Here is a 25,076-nt window from a genome sequence, read left to right as displayed (position 1 = left end):
GGTTTCAGCTGGGTGCGTTTTCCTAAATTGAGCATGTACTACGGACAGGGAAAACAGGTTGATCAGCAGCAATGTCAACAACCACTTAAGACAGTGGCTCATAAGCCAAGGGAAGAGAAGACAATGATACAGAAGAGTGAAAGAGGTGGCTTATGATTCAGAGGCCATGACTAATTTCCAAGAGGATGGAAAGCACAGACTCATGAAGATGTCCCTTCCTCACCAGCAGGTTGTCAACATGACTCATCATCTTGAAGCCATGAGGTGAGATTAGCATTCATGATGACATTTAAAGGACACTTGAAGATTGGGACTTTGAGAGAAAGGTGTGGAACATGTGACTGCAGTCCTCATGTCAGCTTTTTAGTGCCCTAGATGTGTATTTGATACTGTGCTTGAAGCAGAGTCTAGTTTGGACCAAGGATAATGGATACCCAGATGTAGATAGATAATGAAATAATGTAGATAGATAATGAAATAGTTTCCAAAGCAATCAGGATGCATTTATACAGCAAACAGGGCTGTCAGGTATATGTGGACCTGAAACAGAGGATTGACAGGACTTCACTGTGGAGCATGGACTATTTGGAAATAATCTAGTCCTATGTTTGGCCTTGGGGGCCTGACATTTTAGGGAAGGGTGGGCACTCAAGTCAAGTGCAAATCAGTAGTATCAAAAAGAAGTATTGGTAATGAGGTTTCACTACAAATAGTCCCTCAAGAGGAGATCACGGAAATCCTAAAGCAGACTATGGATTCTGACATAGGAGCAATATACATTATTATTATTAGTCGTCGTCATCGTATAATACCACCCTTCATCCAAAGATCTCAGGGCAGTTCACAACGTAAAAATACAACTGTTGAATTTAATATGTCCTATAAAATACACCATTCAATATTCAGGCTGCATTTGAAAACTGAAGTCTTACCAAGTGTCATGAAGAGGCAACGCCCCGTCTAATTTTTTTGTAGAACAAGAAAGTCCACATACCAAACTTAATGAGACGGTGTGGATTATCATTCTTCACCTACTCAGATGAACTTTCTTCTTCTCTGGAAGACTGTCATCCTTTCAGTCATTCATTAGTTATGTGATAAATTGAAAAGCTTGTCCAGCACACCAGTTTTCAGGCAATTATCATTCATTTCAGAAAAAAATGGACTAACTTTTGTAAATTAGGACTGTTAGCATTAATGAATTAAGTTTTAAAATGCATGAGTCAGAAAAACAGCTTGTTCAATAATACTCAAGACGAAACACTAGATCAGGAGTTTCCAAGCCACATAATAGAGCTGTATGGATAATGCACCTATATTAATACAAATATCACTTTTTTTGGCAAGAGCTTGCATTCCTCTCTCTTCTCATTCTGGTAAAGACTTTCACTTGCAATTCAGAGTTTGCAAAGAGCATCTGTTCATTGCAGGCCTTGGGTTGTTTCTGCTTCCATAGTTTGTAATAGCAAAGCCATGCCTAGGCCTATAATCTTGCTAGATTTTGCCTCCTGCCTCTGCCCTCTCCCTCCACTTCATGCAAAAATAAAAATGCAAACTCATGAGATTACCTACAGATGATTGGTACTATTGGAAGTCTGAACTCATTACATTATGTATTTAAAAAGCTTGTTGGTGCTTTTTTTTTTTTTAAAAAAAAGAAAATATAGCAGTACTGATTATAATGCTAATAAGCAGCTTCCGGGTTGCAGTAAAAGGGCTTGACGTTGTAAAAAAATGCAAAATGAATATGACCAAGTTGTACAATCCTCTTTTGTAAGCTTTCTTTTTACCCAAATGTAAAGCTCTAATAATTACAGCTGAATACACTTTCTAACAGAAAGAGGTGGCCACCTCAGGAAGCTGAATTTGGGTATAATGGAAAGGCAGCAAAGGGTTCTCTCCCCACCCCCTGCCCCGCTGCCTTAATGTATCATTTTTATTTGTTATTGCTTGTGGGATTTTCTGCCTCAGGTGCCAAAATAATGTGACCAGCCTTGGGTAAGGTTCACCATGACTAGAGATAAGACATTTTGCTGCCTGAGGCAGAGCAACAAATTCTTCCTTAAGTTGCATTTAAAGCACATTCTCCCCACCCCCAGCAAAAATCATGGGAACTCTAGTTTATTCCTCACGGGGCTGTAGGTCCCAGCCATTTAGCAAACTACAATTCCCAGGATTCTTTTGGAGGAGGGCATTTTATTTAAATTGGCTTTAAATGTATGGTGTGTATACAGCCTCAGTGAAACAAGGTTCTGGACTTACTCCCAAATATGTGTTGATGGGAGTTCATCTTAAATTAAGATTACCATACAACCAGAATTTCTGGAATACTGCAGCTGCAAGCAGTGTCCAGGTGGAAATCAGGAAAATGCTCAGCTACTTTTCTGTCCGGATTTTAACTTTTTGAAATATGGCAACCCTAGCTTAATTAAGACCAAATATTGTGTTTGCCGATGTGCTTCATGACAATGTTCTGATCCAATGAAAAAGTTAACAACACATGATACAAAGAACCACAGTTGGTTGATGTTTACATCTTAGAGCTATATAGCTGGAAAATGGCTCCTTTGTTGGAAATGAACTGTAAAATAATAATAATAATATTTTGTTGTTGTTGTTTACAATCCAAAGAAATTACTGAGCAACATCACTTATGCATATCTCTTACAGAACTGAGCTCTTTAATTATTATTAATGTTAGATGCCCCTGCTCTAACCAGAGGCGGAGCTAGCTGCTCCAGCACCTGGAGAGGCACACATCCTGTGCACCCAGGGGTGGGGACATGGGGGCGGGGTGAGCGTCCCAGGGGGGTGCCACGGCGAGTGTCCCAGGGGTGAGCTGCCCATAGGGGGTATAGCGAGCCACCCATGATGGGCTGTTTCCTGGGCGGGGGTGGGGGGAGCCACACCGCTTTGCCAGCAGCATTCCTCCATTCCCTCTTCCTTTTGACAGCTCAGGGGAGGCTCCCCAACCCGGAAGCTGCCCGGGAGCAGGAAAAATGGCACGGCACCTGCCCACAACTCCCAAGCCTCCCCCAAGCTGTCAAAATGAAGAGGAGAAGGCCGCCGATAAAGTGGCGCAGCTCCACCCCTTCCCCTGACGGCTTGGGGTAGGCTTGGGAGTCGCAGGCAGGTGGCTCACTGAATGTCACCCCTCCCCTCAGTGATGACACCCAGGGCGGGGGCCCCCACCGCCTCCCTTTCCTCCACCCCTGGCTCTAACTATCATAGACATGTGTTTGAAAGTTGTTTTTTTCCTTATTGGAGAAATGTGTACGTAACAGGGGAAATAGAAGCCTTATTAAAATCTGAATCTTCTAGCCTGTTTGAATTATCTTATTCAGTCATTTTCTTTTTTTTTAGCCACCCCCAGGGTTTTATTTACTTAACGTTTACAGACTGCTGTTCAAATGAAGCTTGTTCAGAAGGCAGCTTACAACAACTTAAAATACTTCTTTAAAAACTCTATATAAAAGCTATAGTTAAAACAACAAACATGCAAACTGCATACAAGCAAAAGTAAGAAACTGCCATTACGCTTAAATGCCAAGTGGAATGAAATAATCTTCAGATGTCCACTGAAGGTGACCATAGGGCATCTTTGGGGATATTAATCCACAACTCTGGAACCAATAGAGAAAAAGACCTGCTCCTCGGGGATGATCTCAACCGTCTCACCTTCCCAAAGGAGGGAAGCTGGAGCAGGCTTTCATGAGCAGACCTGAAGGCCCTGGTGGCTTCCTATGCAAATACTCCCTGATACACCCAGAATGCAGAGGTCTGTAAACAAACTGTTTGCCAATATGGATATTTTAGATGTCTTTTCACCAGCCTATGAGTGTCAAGAGATGTACCAGCTGCTGATTCAGAACAATTGTCAAGAGCAGTCCAATGGGTTTAAACCAATGTGGAGATCACAGAGGTAGGAATGTGGGCAAATATCTTCTCTTCCAGCAGCAGGAGGTGGAGCTGGCAAAGTAATATGTTGCGTACGGGGCACTCTTGTCCACATCTACCATCTGATGGTTGGAAGAGCACCACCACCCACCCCAAAGTTTGAGAGAGAGAGAGAGAGAGAGAGAGAGAGAGAGAGAGAGAGAGAGAGAGAGATAATCTGTATCTTTTCATCCTAGGCATAAAATGCAGGAAGGACCACATCATCAACAAATTACGAGCCTATTGGGGCTTAATGCTTCATTGACCACCCCATGCCAGATATGAAAAGAGCCACAAGGGCTTCTTACCTGTGACCGTGAGCAGAAAGCAACCTGCACACAAAAGGGCAGCTGCCAACTTCACCATGGCCTTGCTTGTCTTCCTTTTGTCTGAAGTGGATAAAGGAGTCACAGCTCTACAGTTCCTTTCCTTGTTTCGTTAAGAAGAAAGCCCCCCACGCAGATGATGACTGTATACTCCCATGAACCGCTTGTGGTCTCGCAGGTGTCCTACCGAGAAATCCACGTCACACGCAGGAGAAAAAGTTTGGAAGGCGTCAAAAGCTGATTGCAAAGTATCTCAAGCAAACAGTTGGCAGCTGCATTATACAACACCCACATCTGCATCCATTCACCTATGAGCAAAAGGCATGTAGATTCAGGAAAAGGGAGGGACCAGCTGTTTGCAGCCAGTCAAAAAGCACAAATTAAGGCTTTCCCCAGCTCACCTCCCTTCCCACAGAGAAGACACTCAGCGTTCGGAAATAATTGTCATATGATTAAGCAGCCAAGCAGGGTGTGGCCTAAGTATGCATTATGCTAATCCCCAGCAGAAGGAAAATGTCTGTGAAGCAAGCTCAACCAACTTCTTGTAAAATCACCAGAGAGCTGTGGGTCACATCTTTGCTTTGCAGAGAATGAGTGCAAAGCGTCAAGGAGGACCCCCTTGTTGAATTCCCCATCTGTTATTACAATCGTTGAGACAGAGAAAGGATGGAACGAAAGCCCAAACTATACACAGGCTACCTGTAAACAAGCTGTCAAAACATGTCTTGGCCATCTGTAGATGTTGCACCGCAAGAACTTGAAAAGCTCCCCTGATTGAAAGCTTGGTTCACTCAGCTGCTCATGAATCATAAGATTCAACTGGAAAAAAGAGAGCAAGTTTCCTCACATTTTGACTAGCAGCAGAGCTTGCATGGGACAAAGCACAGAAGAAATAACTTGGAATTAACATGCTGCAAAACAGCAACTTACGTTGCGCATTATACAGCCAACCATTTAGTACCAATATGCAGGGTGATCATGTAAGATTAGTTTTGAGTAGGCATGAGTAGTTTTGGCAGGCTTATGCTTTCTGATAATGCCGCCCTCTTTAAAAGATCAACAGTGCTGAATATACTGCTGTGGAGAGTCAAGCCATGTTTGTCTTCAGTGCATTTTATGACTATATATATATAGACATAAACATATAGACACCCCCCCCCCAGTCTTTCCTGAAAGAAAATCAATGCTGAGATACATATTTCTCCCCATTTTATCTTCACAATAACCCTGCAAGGTAGGCTAGGTGGACAGATAGGACTGGCTTAAAATCATAAAGGTAGCTACAATCCAAGGCCACTAGCCATGTGTGATGGCCTGGGACTCAGGCTCGGAACCAGAGGAGACTCAGTCTGCACCGGATCCTTTGCCTCAGGCATCATCTGAACCAAGTCTGAGGCCTAATCCTGAAGAGTCCCAGTCTGCACAGGTTCCCCTGCAACAAACACTAGCTGGGCTGAGTCAGGGGCCTGAGGTTGCCCTGGCTCCAGATGCGGGGATTACCTCATTGCCTTCAGCTGGGCCATCACTTACAGCTGCTCTACTACCAGTTTGGTCAGGGGAGGCTGAGGCGGTCTCTGGGTCTAGTAACCCACCTACGTCTCCCGAGCTGCAGAGACTAAGGTCTGAGAGAAGGAGAGACCTGAGTACTCGCAGGAGGAGTGCTCGCTTTCTGGCGAAACAGGGAGGTGAGTCACCAGGGGATCAGGACCAGCCGCTACCCTGACAAAAAGGCTGTTGGACCTTGCCCCACGTTGCGGGAGCAACATTGCTGTATGCTAGATCCTGCCTGAGATCCTGTACCTGTCCTTGCCTGGTTTCCTGCCTTGGCCCTGTCGGACTGACTCCCAGTGGAACCTTCGGATTCTGGACAGGTCCTGGACTGCATTTCATGGGTTACCCCCGGGCCCAGCACATCATGATGGCTGCGTACTGCTTTCAGGATCAGAGGAAGTATCTGTATACTACTTCAGAACCTGCATTTCTGTACACATTACTTGTCTAGAGATAGGCATTGAAAAATTCAGAGAAGGGTGGATTTCCAAGGCTGATTTTGTTTTGGTTCATGTAATGTTTCAGAAAGTGTGAATTAGGGTTAGGGTATCAGCTTTGAATGTGATCTGAATCCATTTTCTTCCCCATCCCTGCTCACTACTTTTTCAAACAAATGGCAGAATCCAGAACGCCCATTTTTTGCACAGGCACATTTTTGTGCATGGAGTGATGGAGAGGGGGGGAAAGGGCTGTTCCAGGATCCTCAGCCCTGGGCCTGGTCTCCCAAACTATTATCTTTCTGGGGCTCTTCTACCTGGGACACTATGTTGTATTGGTCAACTTGCAGTGGGCAACAGAATGAGAAAGCAGCCAGTCACAGGCAGGTATTGAAGCGTGTGCCTCTCTGATCTAAACAAATGGAAAATAAACTGATACTTCACAACCTAAGAGGGGACCAGAGTTTAACTAAGATTGGTGTTTATTTTATAAATAATGAGTATGTGCCTACTTTCCATGACTGACACAGATTGCAGATTTGGAATCAAGTTGGCATACAACCATTACTTTCGATCATAGCATAAACACAGCCCTGCTTATGTTCAGTGACAATTTTTCCTGGCTGGCAACTTGTCGCTGTTTACATCAGGGCAAGGCTTTGAGGTGAATAAAGATAGAGGAGGCAACACTGGCTTTCTTCCTTACTTCATTCATGCTCAAAAGTCAAGGAACAGACCATGGGTTCTTTAACTCCCTTCCTAAGTCACTGCAGTGAGAGCAACAACTGAAACTTTGGCAGAGCTCTCCTGATACAACCCCTCCCTAATGCTCCCTCAAAGACTGGCAAAATGGCACTAACTTCCTCAGATGCTCATGCCCACCTGTGAATCGTAAGTCCAAGGGTGTGAACAGATGGCACATGATGCCACAGACTTGCCGTAGCTATGCTAAGTCTGTTTCTGGATTAGATGCTGTAGACTTGTGAACATTGCCTTGAGCACCCATGGAAGAATTGTAGGGGGCATCAATAAAATAAGGTTATCAATCCAGGTTGCTAAAGGGGAGAACTATATTCACTATACACCTATGAAAAGGTGTAATAGAGCCCCATCTCTTCACCGTGGCTTTTGAAAGCTATAATGGAGGCTATATTAAGGTCCTCTTGCTTACTGGCATCCTTCCAAAGCTAGTCCAGATATTCACCTAATTTAAAACTAAACCAGGTCACCATCAGTTATTGTGTGCAGAGGAGGGCAACTAAGATGATCAAGGGTCTGGAAGCCAAGCCTTATGAGGAACGGTTGAAGAAGCTGGGTATTCTTAACCTAGAAAAGAGGAGACTGAGGGGAGATATGATAGCCATATTCAAATATCTAAAGTGTTGTCACATGGAAGATGAAGTTACAGATAGGTAGCCGTGTTGGTCTGCCATAGTCAAAACAAAAAAAATTCCTTCCAGTAGCACCTTAAAGACCAACTAAGTTAGTTCTTGGTATGAGCTTTCGTGTGCATGCACACTTTTTCAGATACCAAGAAGAAGTGTATCTGAAGAAGTGTGCATGCACACGAAAGCTCATACCAAGAACTAACTTAGTTGGTCTTTAAGGTGCTACTGGATGGAAGATGAAGCAAGCTTGCTTTCTCCTGCTCTTGGGGGGGGGGGGCGGTAGGACTCAAACCAATGGCTTCAAGTTACTAGAAAGGAGAATCATACTAAATACCAGGAAGAACTTTCTGACAATAAGAGCTGTTCAACAGTGGAACGGTCTCCCTTGGGAAGTTGTGAACTCTCCTTCTTTGGAAGTTTTTAAGCAGAGTTTGGGTGGCCATCTGCCTTGGGTGTTTTAGCTGAGATTCCTGCATTGCAGGGGTTTGGATGAGACGACCCTTGGTGTCCCTTCTAAGTCTACAATTCTATGATTGTCGACAAGCCACTTATATTTTCTTGGTTTTCAATCCCAAAGCCTCTGCTAAAATCATACAGCCGTTTTGTCTAGACCCCCTTAAAAACATACAGACAAGCGAAAACGTTTTAGGTTTTGTTGGTTTTTATTTTAAAAAAAGATCACAAGTATTATGTCTTAATTACCAAATTCCTAGAAGTTCTTGCAATCTAAGGAGCCACAACACTAATTCACAACCTGTGGTCCCCCAGATGTTGCTGGACTCCAACTCCCATCAGTGCCAGCCAGAATGGCCAATAGTCAACGAAGATGGCAGTTGTAGTCCGGCAATCTCTGCAGAAGCAAAGGCCCACCATCCTTACTCTACTTGAAGTTTAGCACACTCAAACAGCTACTGTTTTAAGTCATTTTATCACATAGTACACATGAAATAAGATGGGATGAAATAAAACAATGATTTCCATTAGAAATTAATGGCCTGATTGTATGTCTGTTTATTCAGAAACAAGCCCCACTGACCTCAATATAGTTTACTTCCAAATACATATAGGAGTGCAGCCAATTTTATACACACGTCATTGGGAAGTAAGCTGTCCTGAGTTCTGTGGAACATTAGATAAAATATGCAAAGGTGTGGGGGTAATGGGCACAAAATTCAGGCTCTGCTGTTTAGGAATGACATAGAAACATCTTTAGAAATCAGCAGCATTCCAATATTAAGCTTAGCATTGCTTGTAGTTTACAAAATGATTATTTTCCTTTTTTAAAAAGTATTGCCACTTTGCAAATTTTATTCAGTGGCACACATTGCCTCAAAATGCAATATTCTTATTAGGTTAACTGATGCACATTTGCCGTGGAGCATGTGCCTAGCTCAGTTTATAATATGATGAAGAACTGATCTTGAGTTCTGTGTGCATTAAAAATGGAAACAAATTTAAGCACCCATGCTCCACACATGTGGCTAGCTCCCATCTAGTTTCTAGTTTAAGTAAGAATATGGCATCCAATATTGTTTTGATTACGAGAGTCATGCATACAGAAATCACATTCTATGCAATAACTTTGATTTTACATTGGCACAATGCTTCGATAGAAAGTATCTGAGTTCCAAAAAATAATGCTCATTGCATGATTTAGCTGGTCAAATTTTTGCTGTCAGCTTGTGCCAAACGTTTACCACAATCTTGAAACTGAAAGCATGTAGACAGGAATTTATTTAGATCCAATGAAAACAATCCATTTTCATGCTCCTAGTGACCATTATCAAGCCTTTCTGCACGTTAAGTGGAATACAGAGTGCTCAGTTCATATTATTCTGATCAATTACCTACTACTATATTAATGGCACTTCAAGGTATGCAGCTAAAGGCATCTGCAATTGGTCAAACAAGCCTTGTTGGAAGCCACTTACTGAAAAATATAGCTACGTAGTCACAATAATGTCAACTTTTTTTGTAAATACAAAACAAGAGGAAGCAGGGCACTTGTGAATAATAAAGAGGTAAATCCCATAGTCAGAGGCACATGCTATCACTGAGTTTTAAATGGCAATTGCATTTGCTAAATTAAGTTTTGGTATTCTTGTAGAAAACAACTCCAGCTCAGAGACAGTGGCTGGATAAGTTATACATGATATGCTTATGCAGCTGCACAGCTTTAGTGTGCCCTCCCAAAATTACACACTTCATTTCAATATAATACAGTGGTACCTCGGGTTACAAACACTTCGGGTTACAAACTCTGCTAACCTGGAAGTAGTTGCTCCGGGTTGCGAACTTTGCCCCAGGATGAGAACGGAATCGCACGGCAGCAGCAGGCCCCATTAGGGAAAGCCTGCCTCAGGTTAAGAATGGTTTCAGGTTAAGAACGGACCTCCAGAACGAATTAAGTTCATAACCCGAGGTACCACTGTATTGTTATTTTGCATTCAAAAGGCCCCAGGTGTAACATGTATACTAGATAGGACTTGCCCTGAGTGGGAATAAGTAGCAAGGCAATGCAAATACCACCTCCACCTCCTATGCAATCATTGTAAAGGCAAAGGTACAATTATCAGAGATGCTCCAAAAGAGACATTAGATCTTAATCACTTATTCAAAGGCAAATACATGTACATATAAAAACCTACTGCTCACATTCTAAGATGACAAAAAAAGCAAAAGCCAGGATAAGGTTATGCAGTTTTAAAATAGTTGGCGTCTCTAGGGACAAGGAAGTTTAGCCCTATGTGTAGCATAGGCCTGAGGGCTATGCTTAACTTCTATCCATTTGGCAGATGGTTGTGATATATTCTTATGGGGGACAAGTAAGGTGCTGCATTTTAGGGCATGAACATGAAGAGGGCAAACATTTATTCCATTCCCAACAACTGAGTGGCAGGTGCAGCCCACCTATTGGCATTTAACCAGTATACATTAAAATCATCTCCTCTGTTAAGGTTCTTGCCATAATGCAAAATGAGAGTCTTCGGATAAAAGCAACAGTTTCCAACAAATACAAATTTGTTTTAAAGCCAGGAATCAGCAAGTATGCAACTTTGAACTTCAAAGGGTAAACCACAGATACAAGTACTTAGATTTGTTAAAACGTCCATTCTCCCTTTCAAAAGACATTTTCAACAGGACTATTTTCACTCTACTTTGCAACTTCGTTTTTTTTTTGCTGCTTGAAATGTGTGGTATTTTTTCAGGGAAATATGCAGGTTCTCTGTCCAGTTTTCTGGCCTTCGCTTAATCTTAAATGATGCTACTGTTTCTGCAAAAGTGTGCGTTGAACTAAAAAGGAAAAAAGAGAAACAGATTAGAGTATTCAAATATTACTTCCTGAAGTCAATAAAAAGTGTATTTAAGTACAAAGGCTGCTGTTAAAACTTCTTACAGCCCATGCCTAAGCATGCCTATTCAAAACCCCCAAAACAGGACCTATGGGAACTTCTTTCCTAGTAGTGAAGCATTTTGTCACCACTGCAATCTAGAAGGTGAAGGGCTTTTTGAAGATGGGCAATACATTAGTCCTCTGTGATCCTAAACCCTCAAAGCCCTGAAAGCCCTCTCAGCAGTTGTTAACAGCCGTGCACTTTGGAGATGGAGAAAAATTATCTGATCATTATGAACACAAACAAAAGAAAAAGTTGCTGTCTTGTGCTCTCTTTTATAGGAAGCTTCTTTGTTCCATGCAACAATTCACCAGCAAAGTTAATCTTTCCTGCTTCCAGCTTGTTTCAGTTCTGTCCAAATTCTATTAAAGTTTCCCTAAAGCCAAGTCCTGCTAAGCTTTGCTTTATTGGCCTAATCCATGGACCAACAATAAGGGGCAGCTGTCAGACATCCAACATTCCACTACCATGACTACTAGCTGATTATTGTTGATACCTTTTTTTTGCCAATTGAAGTTGCAATACTAAACACACTTTCTAGGGAGTAAACTCCATGGGAGACAGTGGCACTTACTTCTCAGTAGACTGTGCTACACACCAATTGCAGCTTCAGCCTTGTAATCTTCAGGTTAAACACATATCCCTCATCATAATTCATATTCCCCTCCCTTTTTTGCTGCAACTGTTTCTTACACTTTTACTTTAGGATTACTTAGGATTCATAATTTTGATTAAGCACCAAAATACAATTAAAAAATAAAGTAGGCATGGAGGACTTCCGGGTCGGCGCCATCGCCGAATGGCGGGCTCCCTCCGAGCTCCGGAGGGAGCCGGCTTGGCAGGGGCTGGGTCCTACCGCACCGGCGAGGCGGGGACCCTTAAAAACCACGGCCAGATTGAGGCCGTGGACATGGAGACTCGGCTGGCACCGTTAGCGCCCTCCCGACTCGTGAAGGAGCCTTTTTAAAGGCTACGGATCGGGTGCCGGGGAGAAGCGTGGTGCTTTGAGTTCTCTGCTATCCCTGCCGAGCGCAGCCGCATGCCATCCGGCGGAGAGCGCTGACTTCTTCTATTGAAAATTCGGCTCTAAAGAAGAACTCGTGAGTAATTGGAATATGGACTAAAAAAAAAAGGGGATAAATTTTTAAAATTCGGAGCGAACGGGGGAGGTGGAAAAAAGGAAGTCAGCCTACCCCTAAATTGTAGAAGAGCCAAAACAAAGGACTGGACAACTAAGATCGAGTGTAACCTTATCTTGCCGAATCAGCAACTTCGCGAGGGAAAATTATAAGATTGAGCTGGAGGAGAAAAGTGGAATTGTTTTTAAAAAAAGCAACCCCCCCGGAATCCCTGGAGCGATTCGTGAAACTGCCTGGAGAAAAGTGATGGAGGTTTTGACAGCTGTCAAAGAGCTGTCAAAAAGGAAGATTAAAATAGAGACTTTGTTATGAGGACTTTGCCGGTTATATTTGTTACAAATTGAATACAAACTGTTTTAAATATCGGTCAACAAGCTACTTGGTCTGGTGGATGTGATTCTGGAAGGGAACTTTGTTACTGCAATCCACCTAGAGGAGCCGAGGGACATTGCATGTGTTTTTCACAGGAAATGTGAACAGTTGAATGGAACTTTCAATCTCCTGGGAAACTGCAGGAATGGAACACTATTTTGTCTACAGAGGTCTACATACTACAGGAAACAATGGAACTATTTGTTGGAAAATGAAAGGAACATGATGTAATGCTTTGCTTCAAGAATAACAAACCTCTGCAGAGACACTAGAAACTTTTGGAAAAAGAACATTTCTGTGGGAGAACAGAGAAATAAAAAGGAGGAGAATGATTGATAAGAACAAGGAAACAACAAGAACTGGACAGAACTGGGGGAACATTTGGGATATTCAGGTTTGACAAGCTTATGGATACAAAATTGGAGTTTTTACTCCTGGATATAAAAACCTGGATAGAAGAAATGGGCCCTTATTTGATAGACTCCTTCTACGATTGGACATCCGTAATTAAAGACTGGCAAAGAATCGGAGGGATATAGTATAATGTGGGAACTCCAGGAAGATATTAGAAGTGGAGGGATAGGTGAAACGCAAAGGGGAAAGAGGGGAGGGAAAATTGGAATCCAAAGGCTGTAAAATTATTATTTACATTTATCTTATTTTCATCTGTACTATGTTTGAAAGGGGGAAACCCGTGGAAGGGTAAAGATCGATCTTAGGGGAGGAGAATTTGGATAAATTGGGTTATTGACGAAGAGTGTAATTTGGGGATAAGAATTTGTTGAATTTAATTGCTTATTTGGAAGATTTGGAACACAAGAGGGGGTAGGGAGGGGAAGTCCTAGTTATTGGCAATAGATTGGATTTAATTTGCTTTGATTTGTTCTAATTTGGAAAACCTTAATAAAAATTATTATTAAAAAAAATAAATAAATAAAGTAGGCATGTAAGCAGGGGTGAAAATAACCTAAAACACACATATGCATACCAGATATTTTTGTAGGACATCCCAAAAGTTGTTGAGCTATTTTTAGACAAGCCTAAGATCCAGGACAAAGTCCCCCCCCCCCCCAGATGTCAATTCCACCTTTGAAATCACGGTAATGTGAGAGGGAACCCAGACGTATGGCAGCCCTAATTTATGGGTGTTTCCATAATTCCATAATTTAGCAGGCTGGAGACATCTTGATATGAAAGACTTATTTAAAGGGTAGCACTCTCCACTATTTTATGCATTTTTATTTAGCTGGATGCTTATAGCATTTAGTGGGTTCTTTTCATCACTGTAATTTTCAGAGATATTTTTGTTAGCTGATAATTAATGTTATTGCTTTTATGCTTCAGGTCACTTCATGTGCACACAGAGTATGAGATAGACATCTTATAAACAAACCTGCTCCCCACCCCCATTTTATCCCTTGGTATTGTAGGGTTTCTGATGCAGTAACATCTCATTTCTGACAGAACACGTGTGTGTGTCTGTGTCCCCTTGCATGCACAACACACACTTGTACACAGAGCCCAGCATAAGCAAGATGGATCATCTATCATTGTATTGGTCTAGATTGCACCTGAAATGACTGCCCAAAGAGAGCAGACTTCAGCTGGCACTGAAAGATTAAGTCAGTGCCAGCCAAATCTCAAGAGGGGTGAGAGTTCCACAACTGGGCGGCTATGGCTGAGAAGGTAATAGTGAGAAGATGGCGAAAACCTGAACTGTATGTTTCTGTTATTAAAAGTCATTCCCTGCTACTGCTGGCAAAGATCTTAGCTCACTCACAGAGCATATGCTATTCAGGAAGTCCCAGGTCCAACCCCTTGCATCTCCAGGTATGGCTAGGAAAGATTGCCTTCTCAAACTCCAGAGCACCACCAATAGTCAGTAGCAGTAGCACATTACGCTCAACCAACCAGAGCATTAATAAATGTTTCCAGCTCAATGCAATTATTTGGCAACACTTATCTTCAAAAGAAACTCTAGAAAACCTGCCATCTGAAGGTAAAGCATTGAAGAGGACTAATAAATAGCTCTTCTATCTTTTATGTACTGGCAAGCAAGTAAGATGTACAATTATTAAGGACATATTTAATGATAAGCTACATGGCAAATAACCGAATGTGGCAACTCTTGCAATACCATGGGTGGTGTTCAATTCTAGGCCTACTCAGGGTAGACCCATTGAAGTGAATGCACATGACTTAGGAACCCAAATGTGAATGGGTGTACTTTGACTAGAACCTAGCTGAAAACAACTCCACATCTTTTATTCTCTGTTTAACTATTTTGCTCTAAACAACAAATAGAGGATACAACACATTTTTAGCATTAGCTATCTTTTCCATGATGACACATGAGATTCTACTAGCTCCGCAAATGAAACAGAGTTGGAGGTGGCAGACGAACAATTTTGGAGCCGATAATGAAGAAAACACACCCACTTAATGAGCCAAGCCCAACCTCCAAATTGAGGGCATTTAGATATGTAGGAAACTCTCTGTCTGTGCGGAGGCTGCATTCTGGGTCACTACACACATAGGTGGAGTGTGTGCAAGTCTGCCCCACCCCATTCCAACCCTGCCATGCCCACTTCCAGATCTGAAAACGGCGTACAAATTGAATGTACACAAAATGGTCAGTGTCTTTATCTCCATATGGTACAATGGTACATATGGCCAATAAATAAAGCTAATAAAAGGATTAGCAAGGAAGACAAAGTTAAGTGAAAACCAGAGTTGTTTGAAGGCATGTTAAGAAGAGAATAAGAGTTTGGATTTGATATCCCGCTTTATCACTACCCGAAGGAGTCTCAAAGCGGCTAACATTCTCCTTTCCCTTCCTCCCCCACAACAAACACTCTGTGAGGTGAGTGAGGCTGAGAGACTTCAGAGAAGTGTGACTAGCCCAAGGTCACCCAGGAGCTGCATGTGGAGGAGCGGAGACGCGAACCCGGTTCCCCAGATTACAAATCTACCACTCTTAACCACTACTCTACACTGGCTCTTCAGTCCTGCCTTGGGTGTTGTCTTGATGGGAGACCATGCAGAATTCCATATATAAAGCCACTCTGAAACATCTCAAGTATGCAAATAATCATACTCAGTTCTGTTTTCATAAAGAAGATTCCTTACCAGGTGGTTCAGAATGTGCTCCTTGTTGATTTTGCATATTAACATTTTCTTCATCTGTAGATACAAACATAATTTAGATACATTTAAACTTCACATAGATAATTCAGCTCACACACATTACCTAATGCCTAGTGTGGGCGCATTTCCAATTTAAAGCCTCCAATTACACTGGGAAATACAATTCTAATACAATCATAATGCATATTATGGAGACGCTCTCTCTCTCGTGCACGCACAAACAAGATTCCTCATGTCACTGGTTAGGCTAATAGAAACATTAAAGGCAACATATGAAAAGCAAAAAGAAACTCAATATAAAAACTTACCACTTGCTTTGAAGCAGAGCTTTTTCTTCTGGTAGGCTACAAAGCTTGACACAGCCCCAGCTACTGCTACAAGTACTGAGCTAATAATTCCAGCTAACATTCCTGGATTTTCTGTGAAAAGGTAGAAAGCAGGCTTAATCTGATCCACTTCTCAAAAGCCATATAAATAAAAATAACAGAGAAAGCATTTTTAAGAGCAATTTAATGACACCAGAGAATATGCACTTGGAAGAAATCACTGTATTCAATAGTGTTTGCTCCCTTTTCTTTAAAAGACATTCACTCACAGCTTTCAAATAATGCAAATTTTGGAATAACTGTTACATTTCATAATGTTTGTGATTGCTTGATCGTGTATTTACTACCCAGTAGTACTTCCTAAGGCAGGAAGATCTCTAGCTCCAATTACTTAGTTATTATGCTATGAACTGCCCTGAATTCTATGGATAAAGAACTGTATACAATATATATATATAAAATTAAAAGCTGCATTAGAAGAAATGCTAATTGTTCCATTTAAAATCCAAGCTAGATATTGTGAAATGTAGGTTTCCAACATCAATATCATTGGCTTCTAGCTGAAAAATCCATATTCTTAAACAAGTCCATGGTGAGTTCAGGCATGGCGGAAAGGAAGAAAACCCAAGTATTCAAACCAGTCATTACTTCACAGGTTCACACATAAAATCACGTGTGAATTATGTATGGAGAAGATGAATACAGGTAGATTTTTCTCCCTCTCTCACACCACTAGAACTCATGGAAATCAACACAGAAGATGTCGGAAGATTCAGGACAGACAGCGATGACCTCCAACTTGAATGGCCGGAAGAGAAGATAAAGACAAATTCATGGAGGATATGTTTGTCACTGGCTACTAGCCACAATGCCAATACTCTTGTCTCCATGGTTGGAGGCAGTATGCTTCTGAATACTATTTGTTGAAAAGTGCAGAGAGGAGAGTTCTCTAATGCTCTCGGGATGTGCTTGGAGGCATCTCATAGGTATCTGGTTAGTCTATGTGAGAGAACAATGATGAATTAGATGGGCCACTGGCCTGATCCAGCAGAGCAATTGCTGTGTTCTTACGCTACAACTCACTGCTGTCCAATCTGCTTGCAGAGGAAGCAAGGGCTCAGCGATTGTCAGATCTGATAAGGGATGCTTGCTCATGAGAAGTTTCAAGGAAGTGTATAGAAAGGAGAACAGATGGAATGAAAGGGGAACAGATGGCTAGACTTCCTCCCAGAAGTAATGACAAATCCGAGAGCTTCAGCAGAAATTTGAAGGGTCATCAATTTTCTGTTTCCTAACAAAAAGCTCAAACAATGCTCAAAGGGGGGCGGGGGCTGATTCATACAGTGACAACAGGTTCCTACCAACTGTGAGGAATGATAGGATGGATGCAAATCAAATTATATTTTTTTAAAAAAACCTAAGGCTTTTGCTTACAAACCTCACCCACCCTGTTGCCACCCACTCTTCCCACCCACTTGAGCAAACCCCGACCCTTTACCCTTCACTAACTCCCTACCCTGGACGCGGGTGGCGCTGTGGGTAAAACCTCAGTGCCTAGGACTTGCCGATCGCATGGTTGGCAGTTCGAATCCCCGCAGCGGGGTGAGCTCCCATCATTCGGTCCCAGCTCCTGCCCACCTAGCAGTTCGAAAGCACCCCCAAGTGCAAGTAGATAAATAGGTACCGCTTTATAGCGGGAAGGTAACGGCGTTTCCGTGCGCTGCGCTGGTGCTGGCTCGCCAGAACAGCTTCATCACGCGGGTCACGTGACCTGGAAGTGTCTTTGGACAGATGAGCACGCAACCCCAGAGTCGGACACGACTGGCCCGTACGGGCAGGGGTACCTTTACCTTTACCTTTAACTCCCTACCCTACCAGCTTGCCTAAGCACCCCTTCCCAACTCACCCCAATCCCAAGCCATTTTTAAAGAAGTGAGGAGGAGCTTCACACAATGGCTTGCTAAACCATTGTGTGAAGCACCTGTCCCCCAATGTCAAACCTCACTGTAGCCATGTTTAAACATCATAACTGGGCTGCCTGTCACCCACACTGCTTGTTTGCTTGCCTGTCTGCCGGCTGCTCTTCACACTGGAGTTGACAGGGCCACCATAAACTGCAGCATGACTACAGCTTTGCATTTTTATGTATAAACAGAAAGAAATTTAAGACCATGTTATTTTGTGTATATGTGTGTCTTTTACAATGTGATTGCCTTCTCTTAAAACAAATGTAGGATGCCTGTGGCCCTGCAGTTATTGTTGAACTACCAAACCCATCAGAACCAGGCAGGATGGCCATCATGGGAGTTGTAGTGCAAGCTGTAGGCTGGAGAACCACATCTTCTCCATCCCTATTTTAAAGAATAGATTAATATTAAATTATCAGAATATAGTCCTACAGTTATGAATTGATGCCTCTGATAAGAGTTACAGAAAGTTTTTCTATGTAAAAGAAAAAGTATTATTGTTTCACAAAAATGAATACTATCTAGCAAACTTGAGTAGTATTCAACTAACTATTACTCAGAGTAGGCCCACTGAAATTAATGAATAGGACTAAATAAAGTCCATTAGTTTCAAGGAGCTTACTCTGAGTAAAAGAAGCCACCCACAGTTATTTCGTGTTTGCCTGATTAAATTTTACTTCCAGTCTGCCCAACAGCCATTAGATCTGTTTTGACCCATCATTGAGACTTTGCCATTTGTACTGTAATCCTAAACACTAGGAGTGGCTAACCCACATATCATATGTAGACACCAAAATGGTTTTGTGCCTCCTTCCCAACTGTAATTAAAAAAATAATAATTAGGTAGATTGCATGTGAGAAACCAACAACCCTGGATGACTGTGATGTGTGAACATGGCCATTTTGGACTTTGCTTTATTCCCCCTTGGATATGATTTAATATCACAGCAAGATGTCATTTTAATAGTTCTGTCCCACAACTGACCTGATGAACCAGAACACACACAGCAAGGATAAAACATATAGACCGCTGTAGCACAAAGGTTAACTTTTAGGGATGACTTAAGAATCCAAAGTTATAAGTGCCATTAAAAAACCTCACAAGCTTACCTTCCGCTTTGCCACCAGAGTCCGAGCCACCTATGAAAACACTTTGTTAGAATATGCTTTGCAAACAGTAGCTCTTTATTCCCCCTTATGATGCAACTGCAGTAAAAAGTGTTCTACCTTCCAATTCAAATATTAGCAGAGTAAAAGATGGTCAGAAGGATTCTTGTATTAACAAATAAGCAGTATGTGAAGGGCCAGTGCTATTACCAAGATAAATATTTACATCTGAAGCCTCTTCATATATTGTTCCTTCTTCTGCTCAATTATGAATAGCGATCAAAGGCAAGGTGCATATTATTAATCACTGAAAGATATAAATAGTGTGGTACACTTTTTCAAAGTCGGCTGGTGCTCCTTGTCAGAAATGCTTACCCAAAAGTACTCTATCACTTATGCCTAAAGGGCTTTGACTTTGGAATGATCTCTGCCTCAGGTTACCTCTGTCCCCTTCATTGTTGAGAGACAGCAACTGAAGACTTTATAGATCACACAGAACTTTCCAAATTGTTGTTGTTTCATTGCCACCAGCAGAAATTTCTGGGTTGGTGTTTCAATGATGGTTATTCTCTAAATATTTTAGTTTGCCATGCATTTTATTTCCAGATGTATTTTGCTGTTTATCTTTGTGCTGGGCATGGCCTAAGACTCCCAGAAGGCAGGGCGATTCTCCCTTCCCCCTTTTTATAAGCCTTTCAGAGTTCCTTGGAAGAGATATTTAGAATATTACCTTCCAACAATTAGCTGTAACCCTTTTAGTTTCCAGATAGAAGTGCTTTACTATGAAATACTCTGGATATGAGCAGTTAAGTCAGAGGGAAATGATACACAACAACCTTCTGAGAACGCTGAATGCAATCACATAACTGCCCTTCCCAATATGTGAGTGGGAGTGAAAGAAATGTAAAAGTGTTGTTAGTGCTGCACTACTTCTATACAAAAGTGAGATGGCAGCAGAGAGGATAGTCAGACTAGAGCTGTAATATTATTACACAGGTCTACACCAACTGTTTCTACTGCTGATGTACTGAAGATACTGTGAAAAGGTAGCAGTCTGCAATTCCTCTTGGTCCCTTGCTTATTGTTCTACATCTGCAGATTAACCTCACCTAATACATCCCTTGGTATCTGACCAGACATGATGGACCATCTCCTCACTCTACCTGCAGTCTTGCCAATCCTTTTGTTTGTATTTGTTTTACCCATGATTGGCTCATCAGTGTCCATAGATACATCTTCTGTTTTTCTTATTGCAGTCGTGCCTTGGTTCTCGAACAGAATGTGTTCCAGAACCATTCGAAAACGAAGGTGCGGATTCGGATTGGCTGCAGTAGCGTCGGACATTCAGCTTCCAAAAATAGTTCAAAAACCGGAACACTCACTTCCAGCTTTAGATTGTTCAGGAGCCACTTTGTTCAGGAGCCAAGGCATTTGAGATCCAAGGTATGACTGTAATCATATTTCTATCACACTGAGGTCCAGAACTACTGTACAAGCAATTGCTCTCTTGCCTTGTTTTGAGTTAGGCTATCCTTAAAATAAATTTGCTTTGATAAAAGGTATTAAGGACTGCCTGTACAATTAAACTGGATTGTTTTCTTGTTTTTCTTTTTAGAACCTTGCGTGCCTTCAAGTAGCTCACAAACCTATGGAAAGCATATGATGAGCAGTATCACCAAGACTTGCAAGGGACTTGCAAGTTACAAGTAAAACAACAATGTAACAAGGACATGTGTGCTATAACCTACAGCAGTTGCAAAGGTCTTGCTACATGGAAAAGCAAACATTGGCACAGCTCACATACCTGAAGAAGGATTAGAAGCACGGCCTACATTAAGAAAGAAAAATTGTGCATAACAGCGTGAGAAGCAAAATCAACATAAATTATTCTTAGAAAAGTAACTGAGAAATTATGAGTAAGTTAGCTGTGCACAAAGTTAGCATCAATTAGCTGTGCATAGAATACATGCAGACATAACCAATTTCAACTATGTGTTTGTACTTCTTTACTTAAAATGTAGAATAACGTTCAAACTATCAGAGTCTTCTGCATGCCTTGCAAAACCAGCCCCAGATCAAAACTCAAAGATTATTCAGCCATTTATCATGCTCAATCAAGGTGATTCATTCATTTATCATGCATGATCATTTAAGTGTGTCCTATCTATGAAGGACCTTTACAGGGAGTTTCAAGGAGCATGTAGACAAATCTGAGCAGTACAAGTGCCACCACTACAGACACTCATTGTACCATTAGTTCCTTGAATGGTTAGAACAGAAAACTAAAACTATTAAGCTATTACACATAAACAAAAAGTCAATGTTATTAACTGTGTTATGTTAAGAGCTTCTGTCTGGTCAGGAATGCTGAAACTGCTATTATGTACAAAGGGGTATAGAAAAGTAGATTCCCAAAGCTTTCATTTCAGGACTGGAAACTAATTCAACAGATACTGGGTCCAGGGCCAGCAGGGGAACAGATTCTTGAGTTTCATTTCTTTAAAAAACAAGCCTTTAGTCCTTGTAGAACAAAAGTTAATAAAGCACAATGTGCAGGCAGTATACTAAGCAACTGGTTTGCAAGATACGAGCCTGCTTTCATTTTCAGTGTTTTAGCCAATAACCAAGATTGTCAAGTGCTATAAGGAAATTTAGAGTTATACATGTCCTGAGAAGACCCAGTAATAGCTTCAGAATGAAGCAGGAAGTCCTTTCTCCACTGAAGCAATTTTTGGGTGTTCCCTGGTTTGAGTGCAATTTCATTTCCCCCTCTACATTTGGACAACTGAGAAAGATGTCCTCGTTCACTCTGAAGTTTTTATTCCATCGTCCCTAATAGAAAAGTGATTGTGGCTTTGAGAAAAAATTAAGAAATTCAAGAGTTTAGTGTTGCTGTGACTGGACTGTAGTTTGTCCACTCCAAAGCAAAAGGAATTCGCAAATATGAGCATTCATGCTCTTTCAACTCGGGGTTAATTTCATGCAAAAACTATTAACAATAATAATTCATCATTAGTATATTTATATTACAAAGTGGGCTTTTCATGGTAAAGAAAGCACGAGCTATATCAGCCGTGTTGCTATACTAATATTGGCGGTGGGGGCTAAGAGAAAGTAATGTATGAAAACCTGAAGCCACTTCGTATAGTTGGTGGTATCAAAAGCTGCTAAGAGATGAAGCAGAAGTAACAGAGTCACACACCCACTGTCTCTTTCTTGATCAGGGCAACCAAGGCCGATTCAGTTCTGAAAGTAGGTCTGAAACTCAGATCGCAGCAGATCCAGGTAATCAGCCTCATCCAGGAATGCCTGCAGTGGCTCCACTACCACCTTCTCAGCCATATTTGCAAAGAAAGGGATGTTGATGATTTGCCTATAGTCACTATATTCTGCTGGATTCAGAGCAGGCTGTTTAAGAAAATATGCATCATTGTGTCTTTAAGAGTAGTGGGAGGCATGTGATTACAACAATGAGGCATTGACCACATCTGGGACCAAAACGGTCGCTCCACTCCAACTAACTGACAGGATCAAACCAGCACTGGCAGTATCCTGTCTACATGATCAGACCAAATTAACTGGAATCGATCCCACAACACTGGATCCAACAATGTTGTGTTATCGACACTTGGGCTGGCAATGCCACAACAGGAGAGCTGGCCAACTTTATCCTCAAAGTGTTTAGCCAATTGGTTACAGAAAAGGCACCATGTGCTCCAGAGGTCCACCCTACCCCCTGGTCAGGAGTGATCAACCTCCAGACCATACAGAACAACTCTGCTAGTTGGCTTCTCAAGGATGTGATGCAGATATTGGAGTAGGATCTCTTCGCTGCCCCCACAGCTTTGTGGTAGTTCTGATTGTTCTGGAGCAAGATTTACACTGCTTATGCTCGTGTCCCCACCCAGGCAACCACAGCTGCTCAATAAACCAAGCATGTATAGTTGAGCATTTGCCATGGCTATACTTTTACAAGCTTTCTCAACTCCCAACCCGTTTTTAGACATTTCCTGTTTCAGAAATTAATTAATAGCACATGGAATAGAAATGTTAGTAAAAATTTTTTTTAAAAAAGTTGTAATTAACTTACTTTCAGATGCCTGTCCCTGGAAAACATGTATTTATGCACAAAGTTTTCAGTGTCGTTGCCCCTAACCCCCACCCCCTCAGCATCGAAGGGAAACATCTTTAAGAGATGGGGAACATGTGGCCTTCTAGCCATTGTAGGACTCCAGGTCCCATCGGGATTGTAGTCCTATATCACCTGGAGAGATGCAAGTTCCCAAGCCCATCTCAAAATACCTACAGGTATTCTAATCAAGATGATTTCCAAGTAAAATGTTGAATTTCTGTAAGCACCAAAGCTAAGATCACAGTACAATCCATCTTTTTAGTTTGTCCCACACACCACACCCCCAAATAAAACATTTCAACATATTTTGGCTAGTAGAAAACTGTTAAAAATGTTTAAATTAATATTTTAAAAAGGTTTGCTTAGTTAATGCAAGTCAATCCAGCTAAATTAAATCTCAACTGATTTAGGGAAACATATTATTATTATTATTATTATTGGACCAGAGAACCCCCATCATAATCCCTCAGTATTATAAAAAAAACACAAATGTGACATATCTAAGTATATTTATAACAGTTTGCACTAGAAACTTACCTTTTGGTGGATCTGGGGGTGCCTGACCATCATTTAAATCCAAATCACTAAAATCTTTGAAAAGAGAATATTTGTTAGAATGAAGTCTTCTAAAAACCCACAACATATATTTCCTATGGCAATCTGTACACTATGGTGTTTGTGGCACTTTTCCAGGGACCATAAATATAGCTACAATCCCAAGCATGTTTACCATGAAGAAAAGCCCACATAATTCAGCTAAGCTGGTTATGGAGAACGTGTAAGACTCACATTGAGTTGCTCAAGAGGGGCAAGTGAACAGCCATGCTAGTGCCATTTTGTGAAACATGTTGGCATCAAGCACCCATGCGCATGATGGCATGATGGCAGCACTCTCCACCTACAGTGCCTTACATTACATATATGCTTTATAAATTTCTCCATGTCTCCTGCAAAAGGTCTGGTGCAGTAGCTCACTAAGTGAGCTCTAACCAGGTTCACAAATCACTTCAAGTTCTGGTTAAAACTAAACCAGAATCAATGCTGATATAAAGCTCCATTATATTATTGCTGACCAAGGAAGGAAGTGAGAATGAGAGGGGGAAAGAGAGAGTGCATGTGCCTGCAGCCCACACCATATCCCTTAGCTATGGATAAGCCATCAGCAGTGTTATATCAGCACTGAGCTGTAAATCTTGCAGGTGGTGAACTATAAAGATCTGAAGATTCACTGAAGCACAGATGAAAGTTATCACCTCTCTTCTTTAATCTCATATTAGATTTTAGTTTACTGACCATAACTGATACTGTCAGGCTACGCTCTGAAGTAATATTTCTAGAGAAGCTTACCACCGGTATTGCCATGACTTCCAGGATTTGGCTGAGGTGGTGCTGGTGGTTCTGGCTTCTTGGGGTCATCAACTAACAGAGAGAGAGAGAGAGAGAGAGAGAGAGAGAGAGAGAGAGAGAGAACAAAAATATGAGAAGTAGAAAATACCTTGATAGTCTGATTTTGTAGGAATGGTATCCCATTTTCCTTGCTTCTTAGGTAGAATTACGTACTTGACAAGCCCATCCACAATGGTAAAACTTGGAATCTAGCTTAAAGCCAATACCACAGCTGTGTGTACATGACATCCTGGCATGCTCTCAGGTTATTCCATCACTTTCTTGTTCAGCAGCTTTCATACCCTCAGAAACCCATCCAAATTTAAGGAGGGGTTTGGCACAGGGCTATTAGGATCTGGGAAACCAGGGTTCAAATCTTCACTCAGCCATGGAACTGATTAGGTGATCTTGGGCCTGTCTCTCAGCAAAATGTATCTCACAGCATTGTTGTGAGAATAAAATGGGGA

General features: G+C 41.7%; 2 protein-coding genes across 7 annotated transcripts in view; both read right to left on the bottom strand.

The window, feature by feature from the left end:
* LOC310842506 (glycoprotein Xg-like) overlaps positions 1 to 5,119 on the bottom strand; it is a 79,957-nt gene extending 74,838 nt beyond the window's left edge. Inside the window, exons 1-2 of one of the 5 annotated variants that reach the window (XR_014563114.1) lie at positions 4,962 to 5,112; positions 4,245 to 4,445 (exon numbers count right to left, since the gene is read on the bottom strand). Coding sequence is in view for 2 of the 5 variants with exons in the window: in XM_083734629.1 (XP_083590755.1) it covers positions 4,245 to 4,302 (58 nt within the window). In the remaining 3 variants the exon portion in view is untranslated. Of the gene's footprint in view, positions 1 to 3,537; positions 3,742 to 4,244; positions 4,695 to 4,961 lie in introns of those variants that run through there. The other 4 variants (XR_014563115.1, XM_083734629.1, XR_014563116.1 and 1 more) reach the window with 4 other exon arrangements.
* Positions 5,120 to 8,281: 3,162 nt separating this feature from the next.
* Positions 8,282 to 25,076, bottom strand: part of CD99 (CD99 molecule (Xg blood group)) — a 33,759-nt gene continuing 16,964 nt past the window's right edge. Inside the window, exons 5-11 of one of the 2 annotated variants that reach the window (XM_083734529.1) lie at positions 24,571 to 24,642; positions 23,761 to 23,814; positions 20,896 to 20,919; positions 19,095 to 19,124; positions 16,000 to 16,110; positions 15,674 to 15,727; positions 8,282 to 10,932 (exon numbers count right to left, since the gene is read on the bottom strand). In XM_083734529.1, coding sequence (XP_083590655.1) covers positions 10,904 to 10,932; positions 15,674 to 15,727; positions 16,000 to 16,110; positions 19,095 to 19,124; positions 20,896 to 20,919; positions 23,761 to 23,814; positions 24,571 to 24,642 — 374 coding nt within the window. In that variant the 3' untranslated portion in view covers positions 8,282 to 10,903. The remainder of the gene's footprint in view (positions 10,933 to 15,673; positions 15,728 to 15,999; positions 16,111 to 19,094; positions 19,125 to 20,895; positions 20,920 to 23,760; positions 23,815 to 24,570; positions 24,643 to 25,076) is intronic. The other variant, XM_083734530.1, reaches the window with a different exon arrangement.

This window comes from Podarcis gaigeae (assembly GCF_964106915.1).
Source record: "Podarcis gaigeae genome assembly, chromosome: 4".
Lineage (NCBI taxonomy): Eukaryota > Metazoa > Chordata > Lepidosauria > Squamata > Lacertidae > Podarcis > Podarcis gaigeae.
Note: the sequence above shows the minus strand (reverse complement) of the source record. Positions and strands in the feature narration are given on the sequence as shown.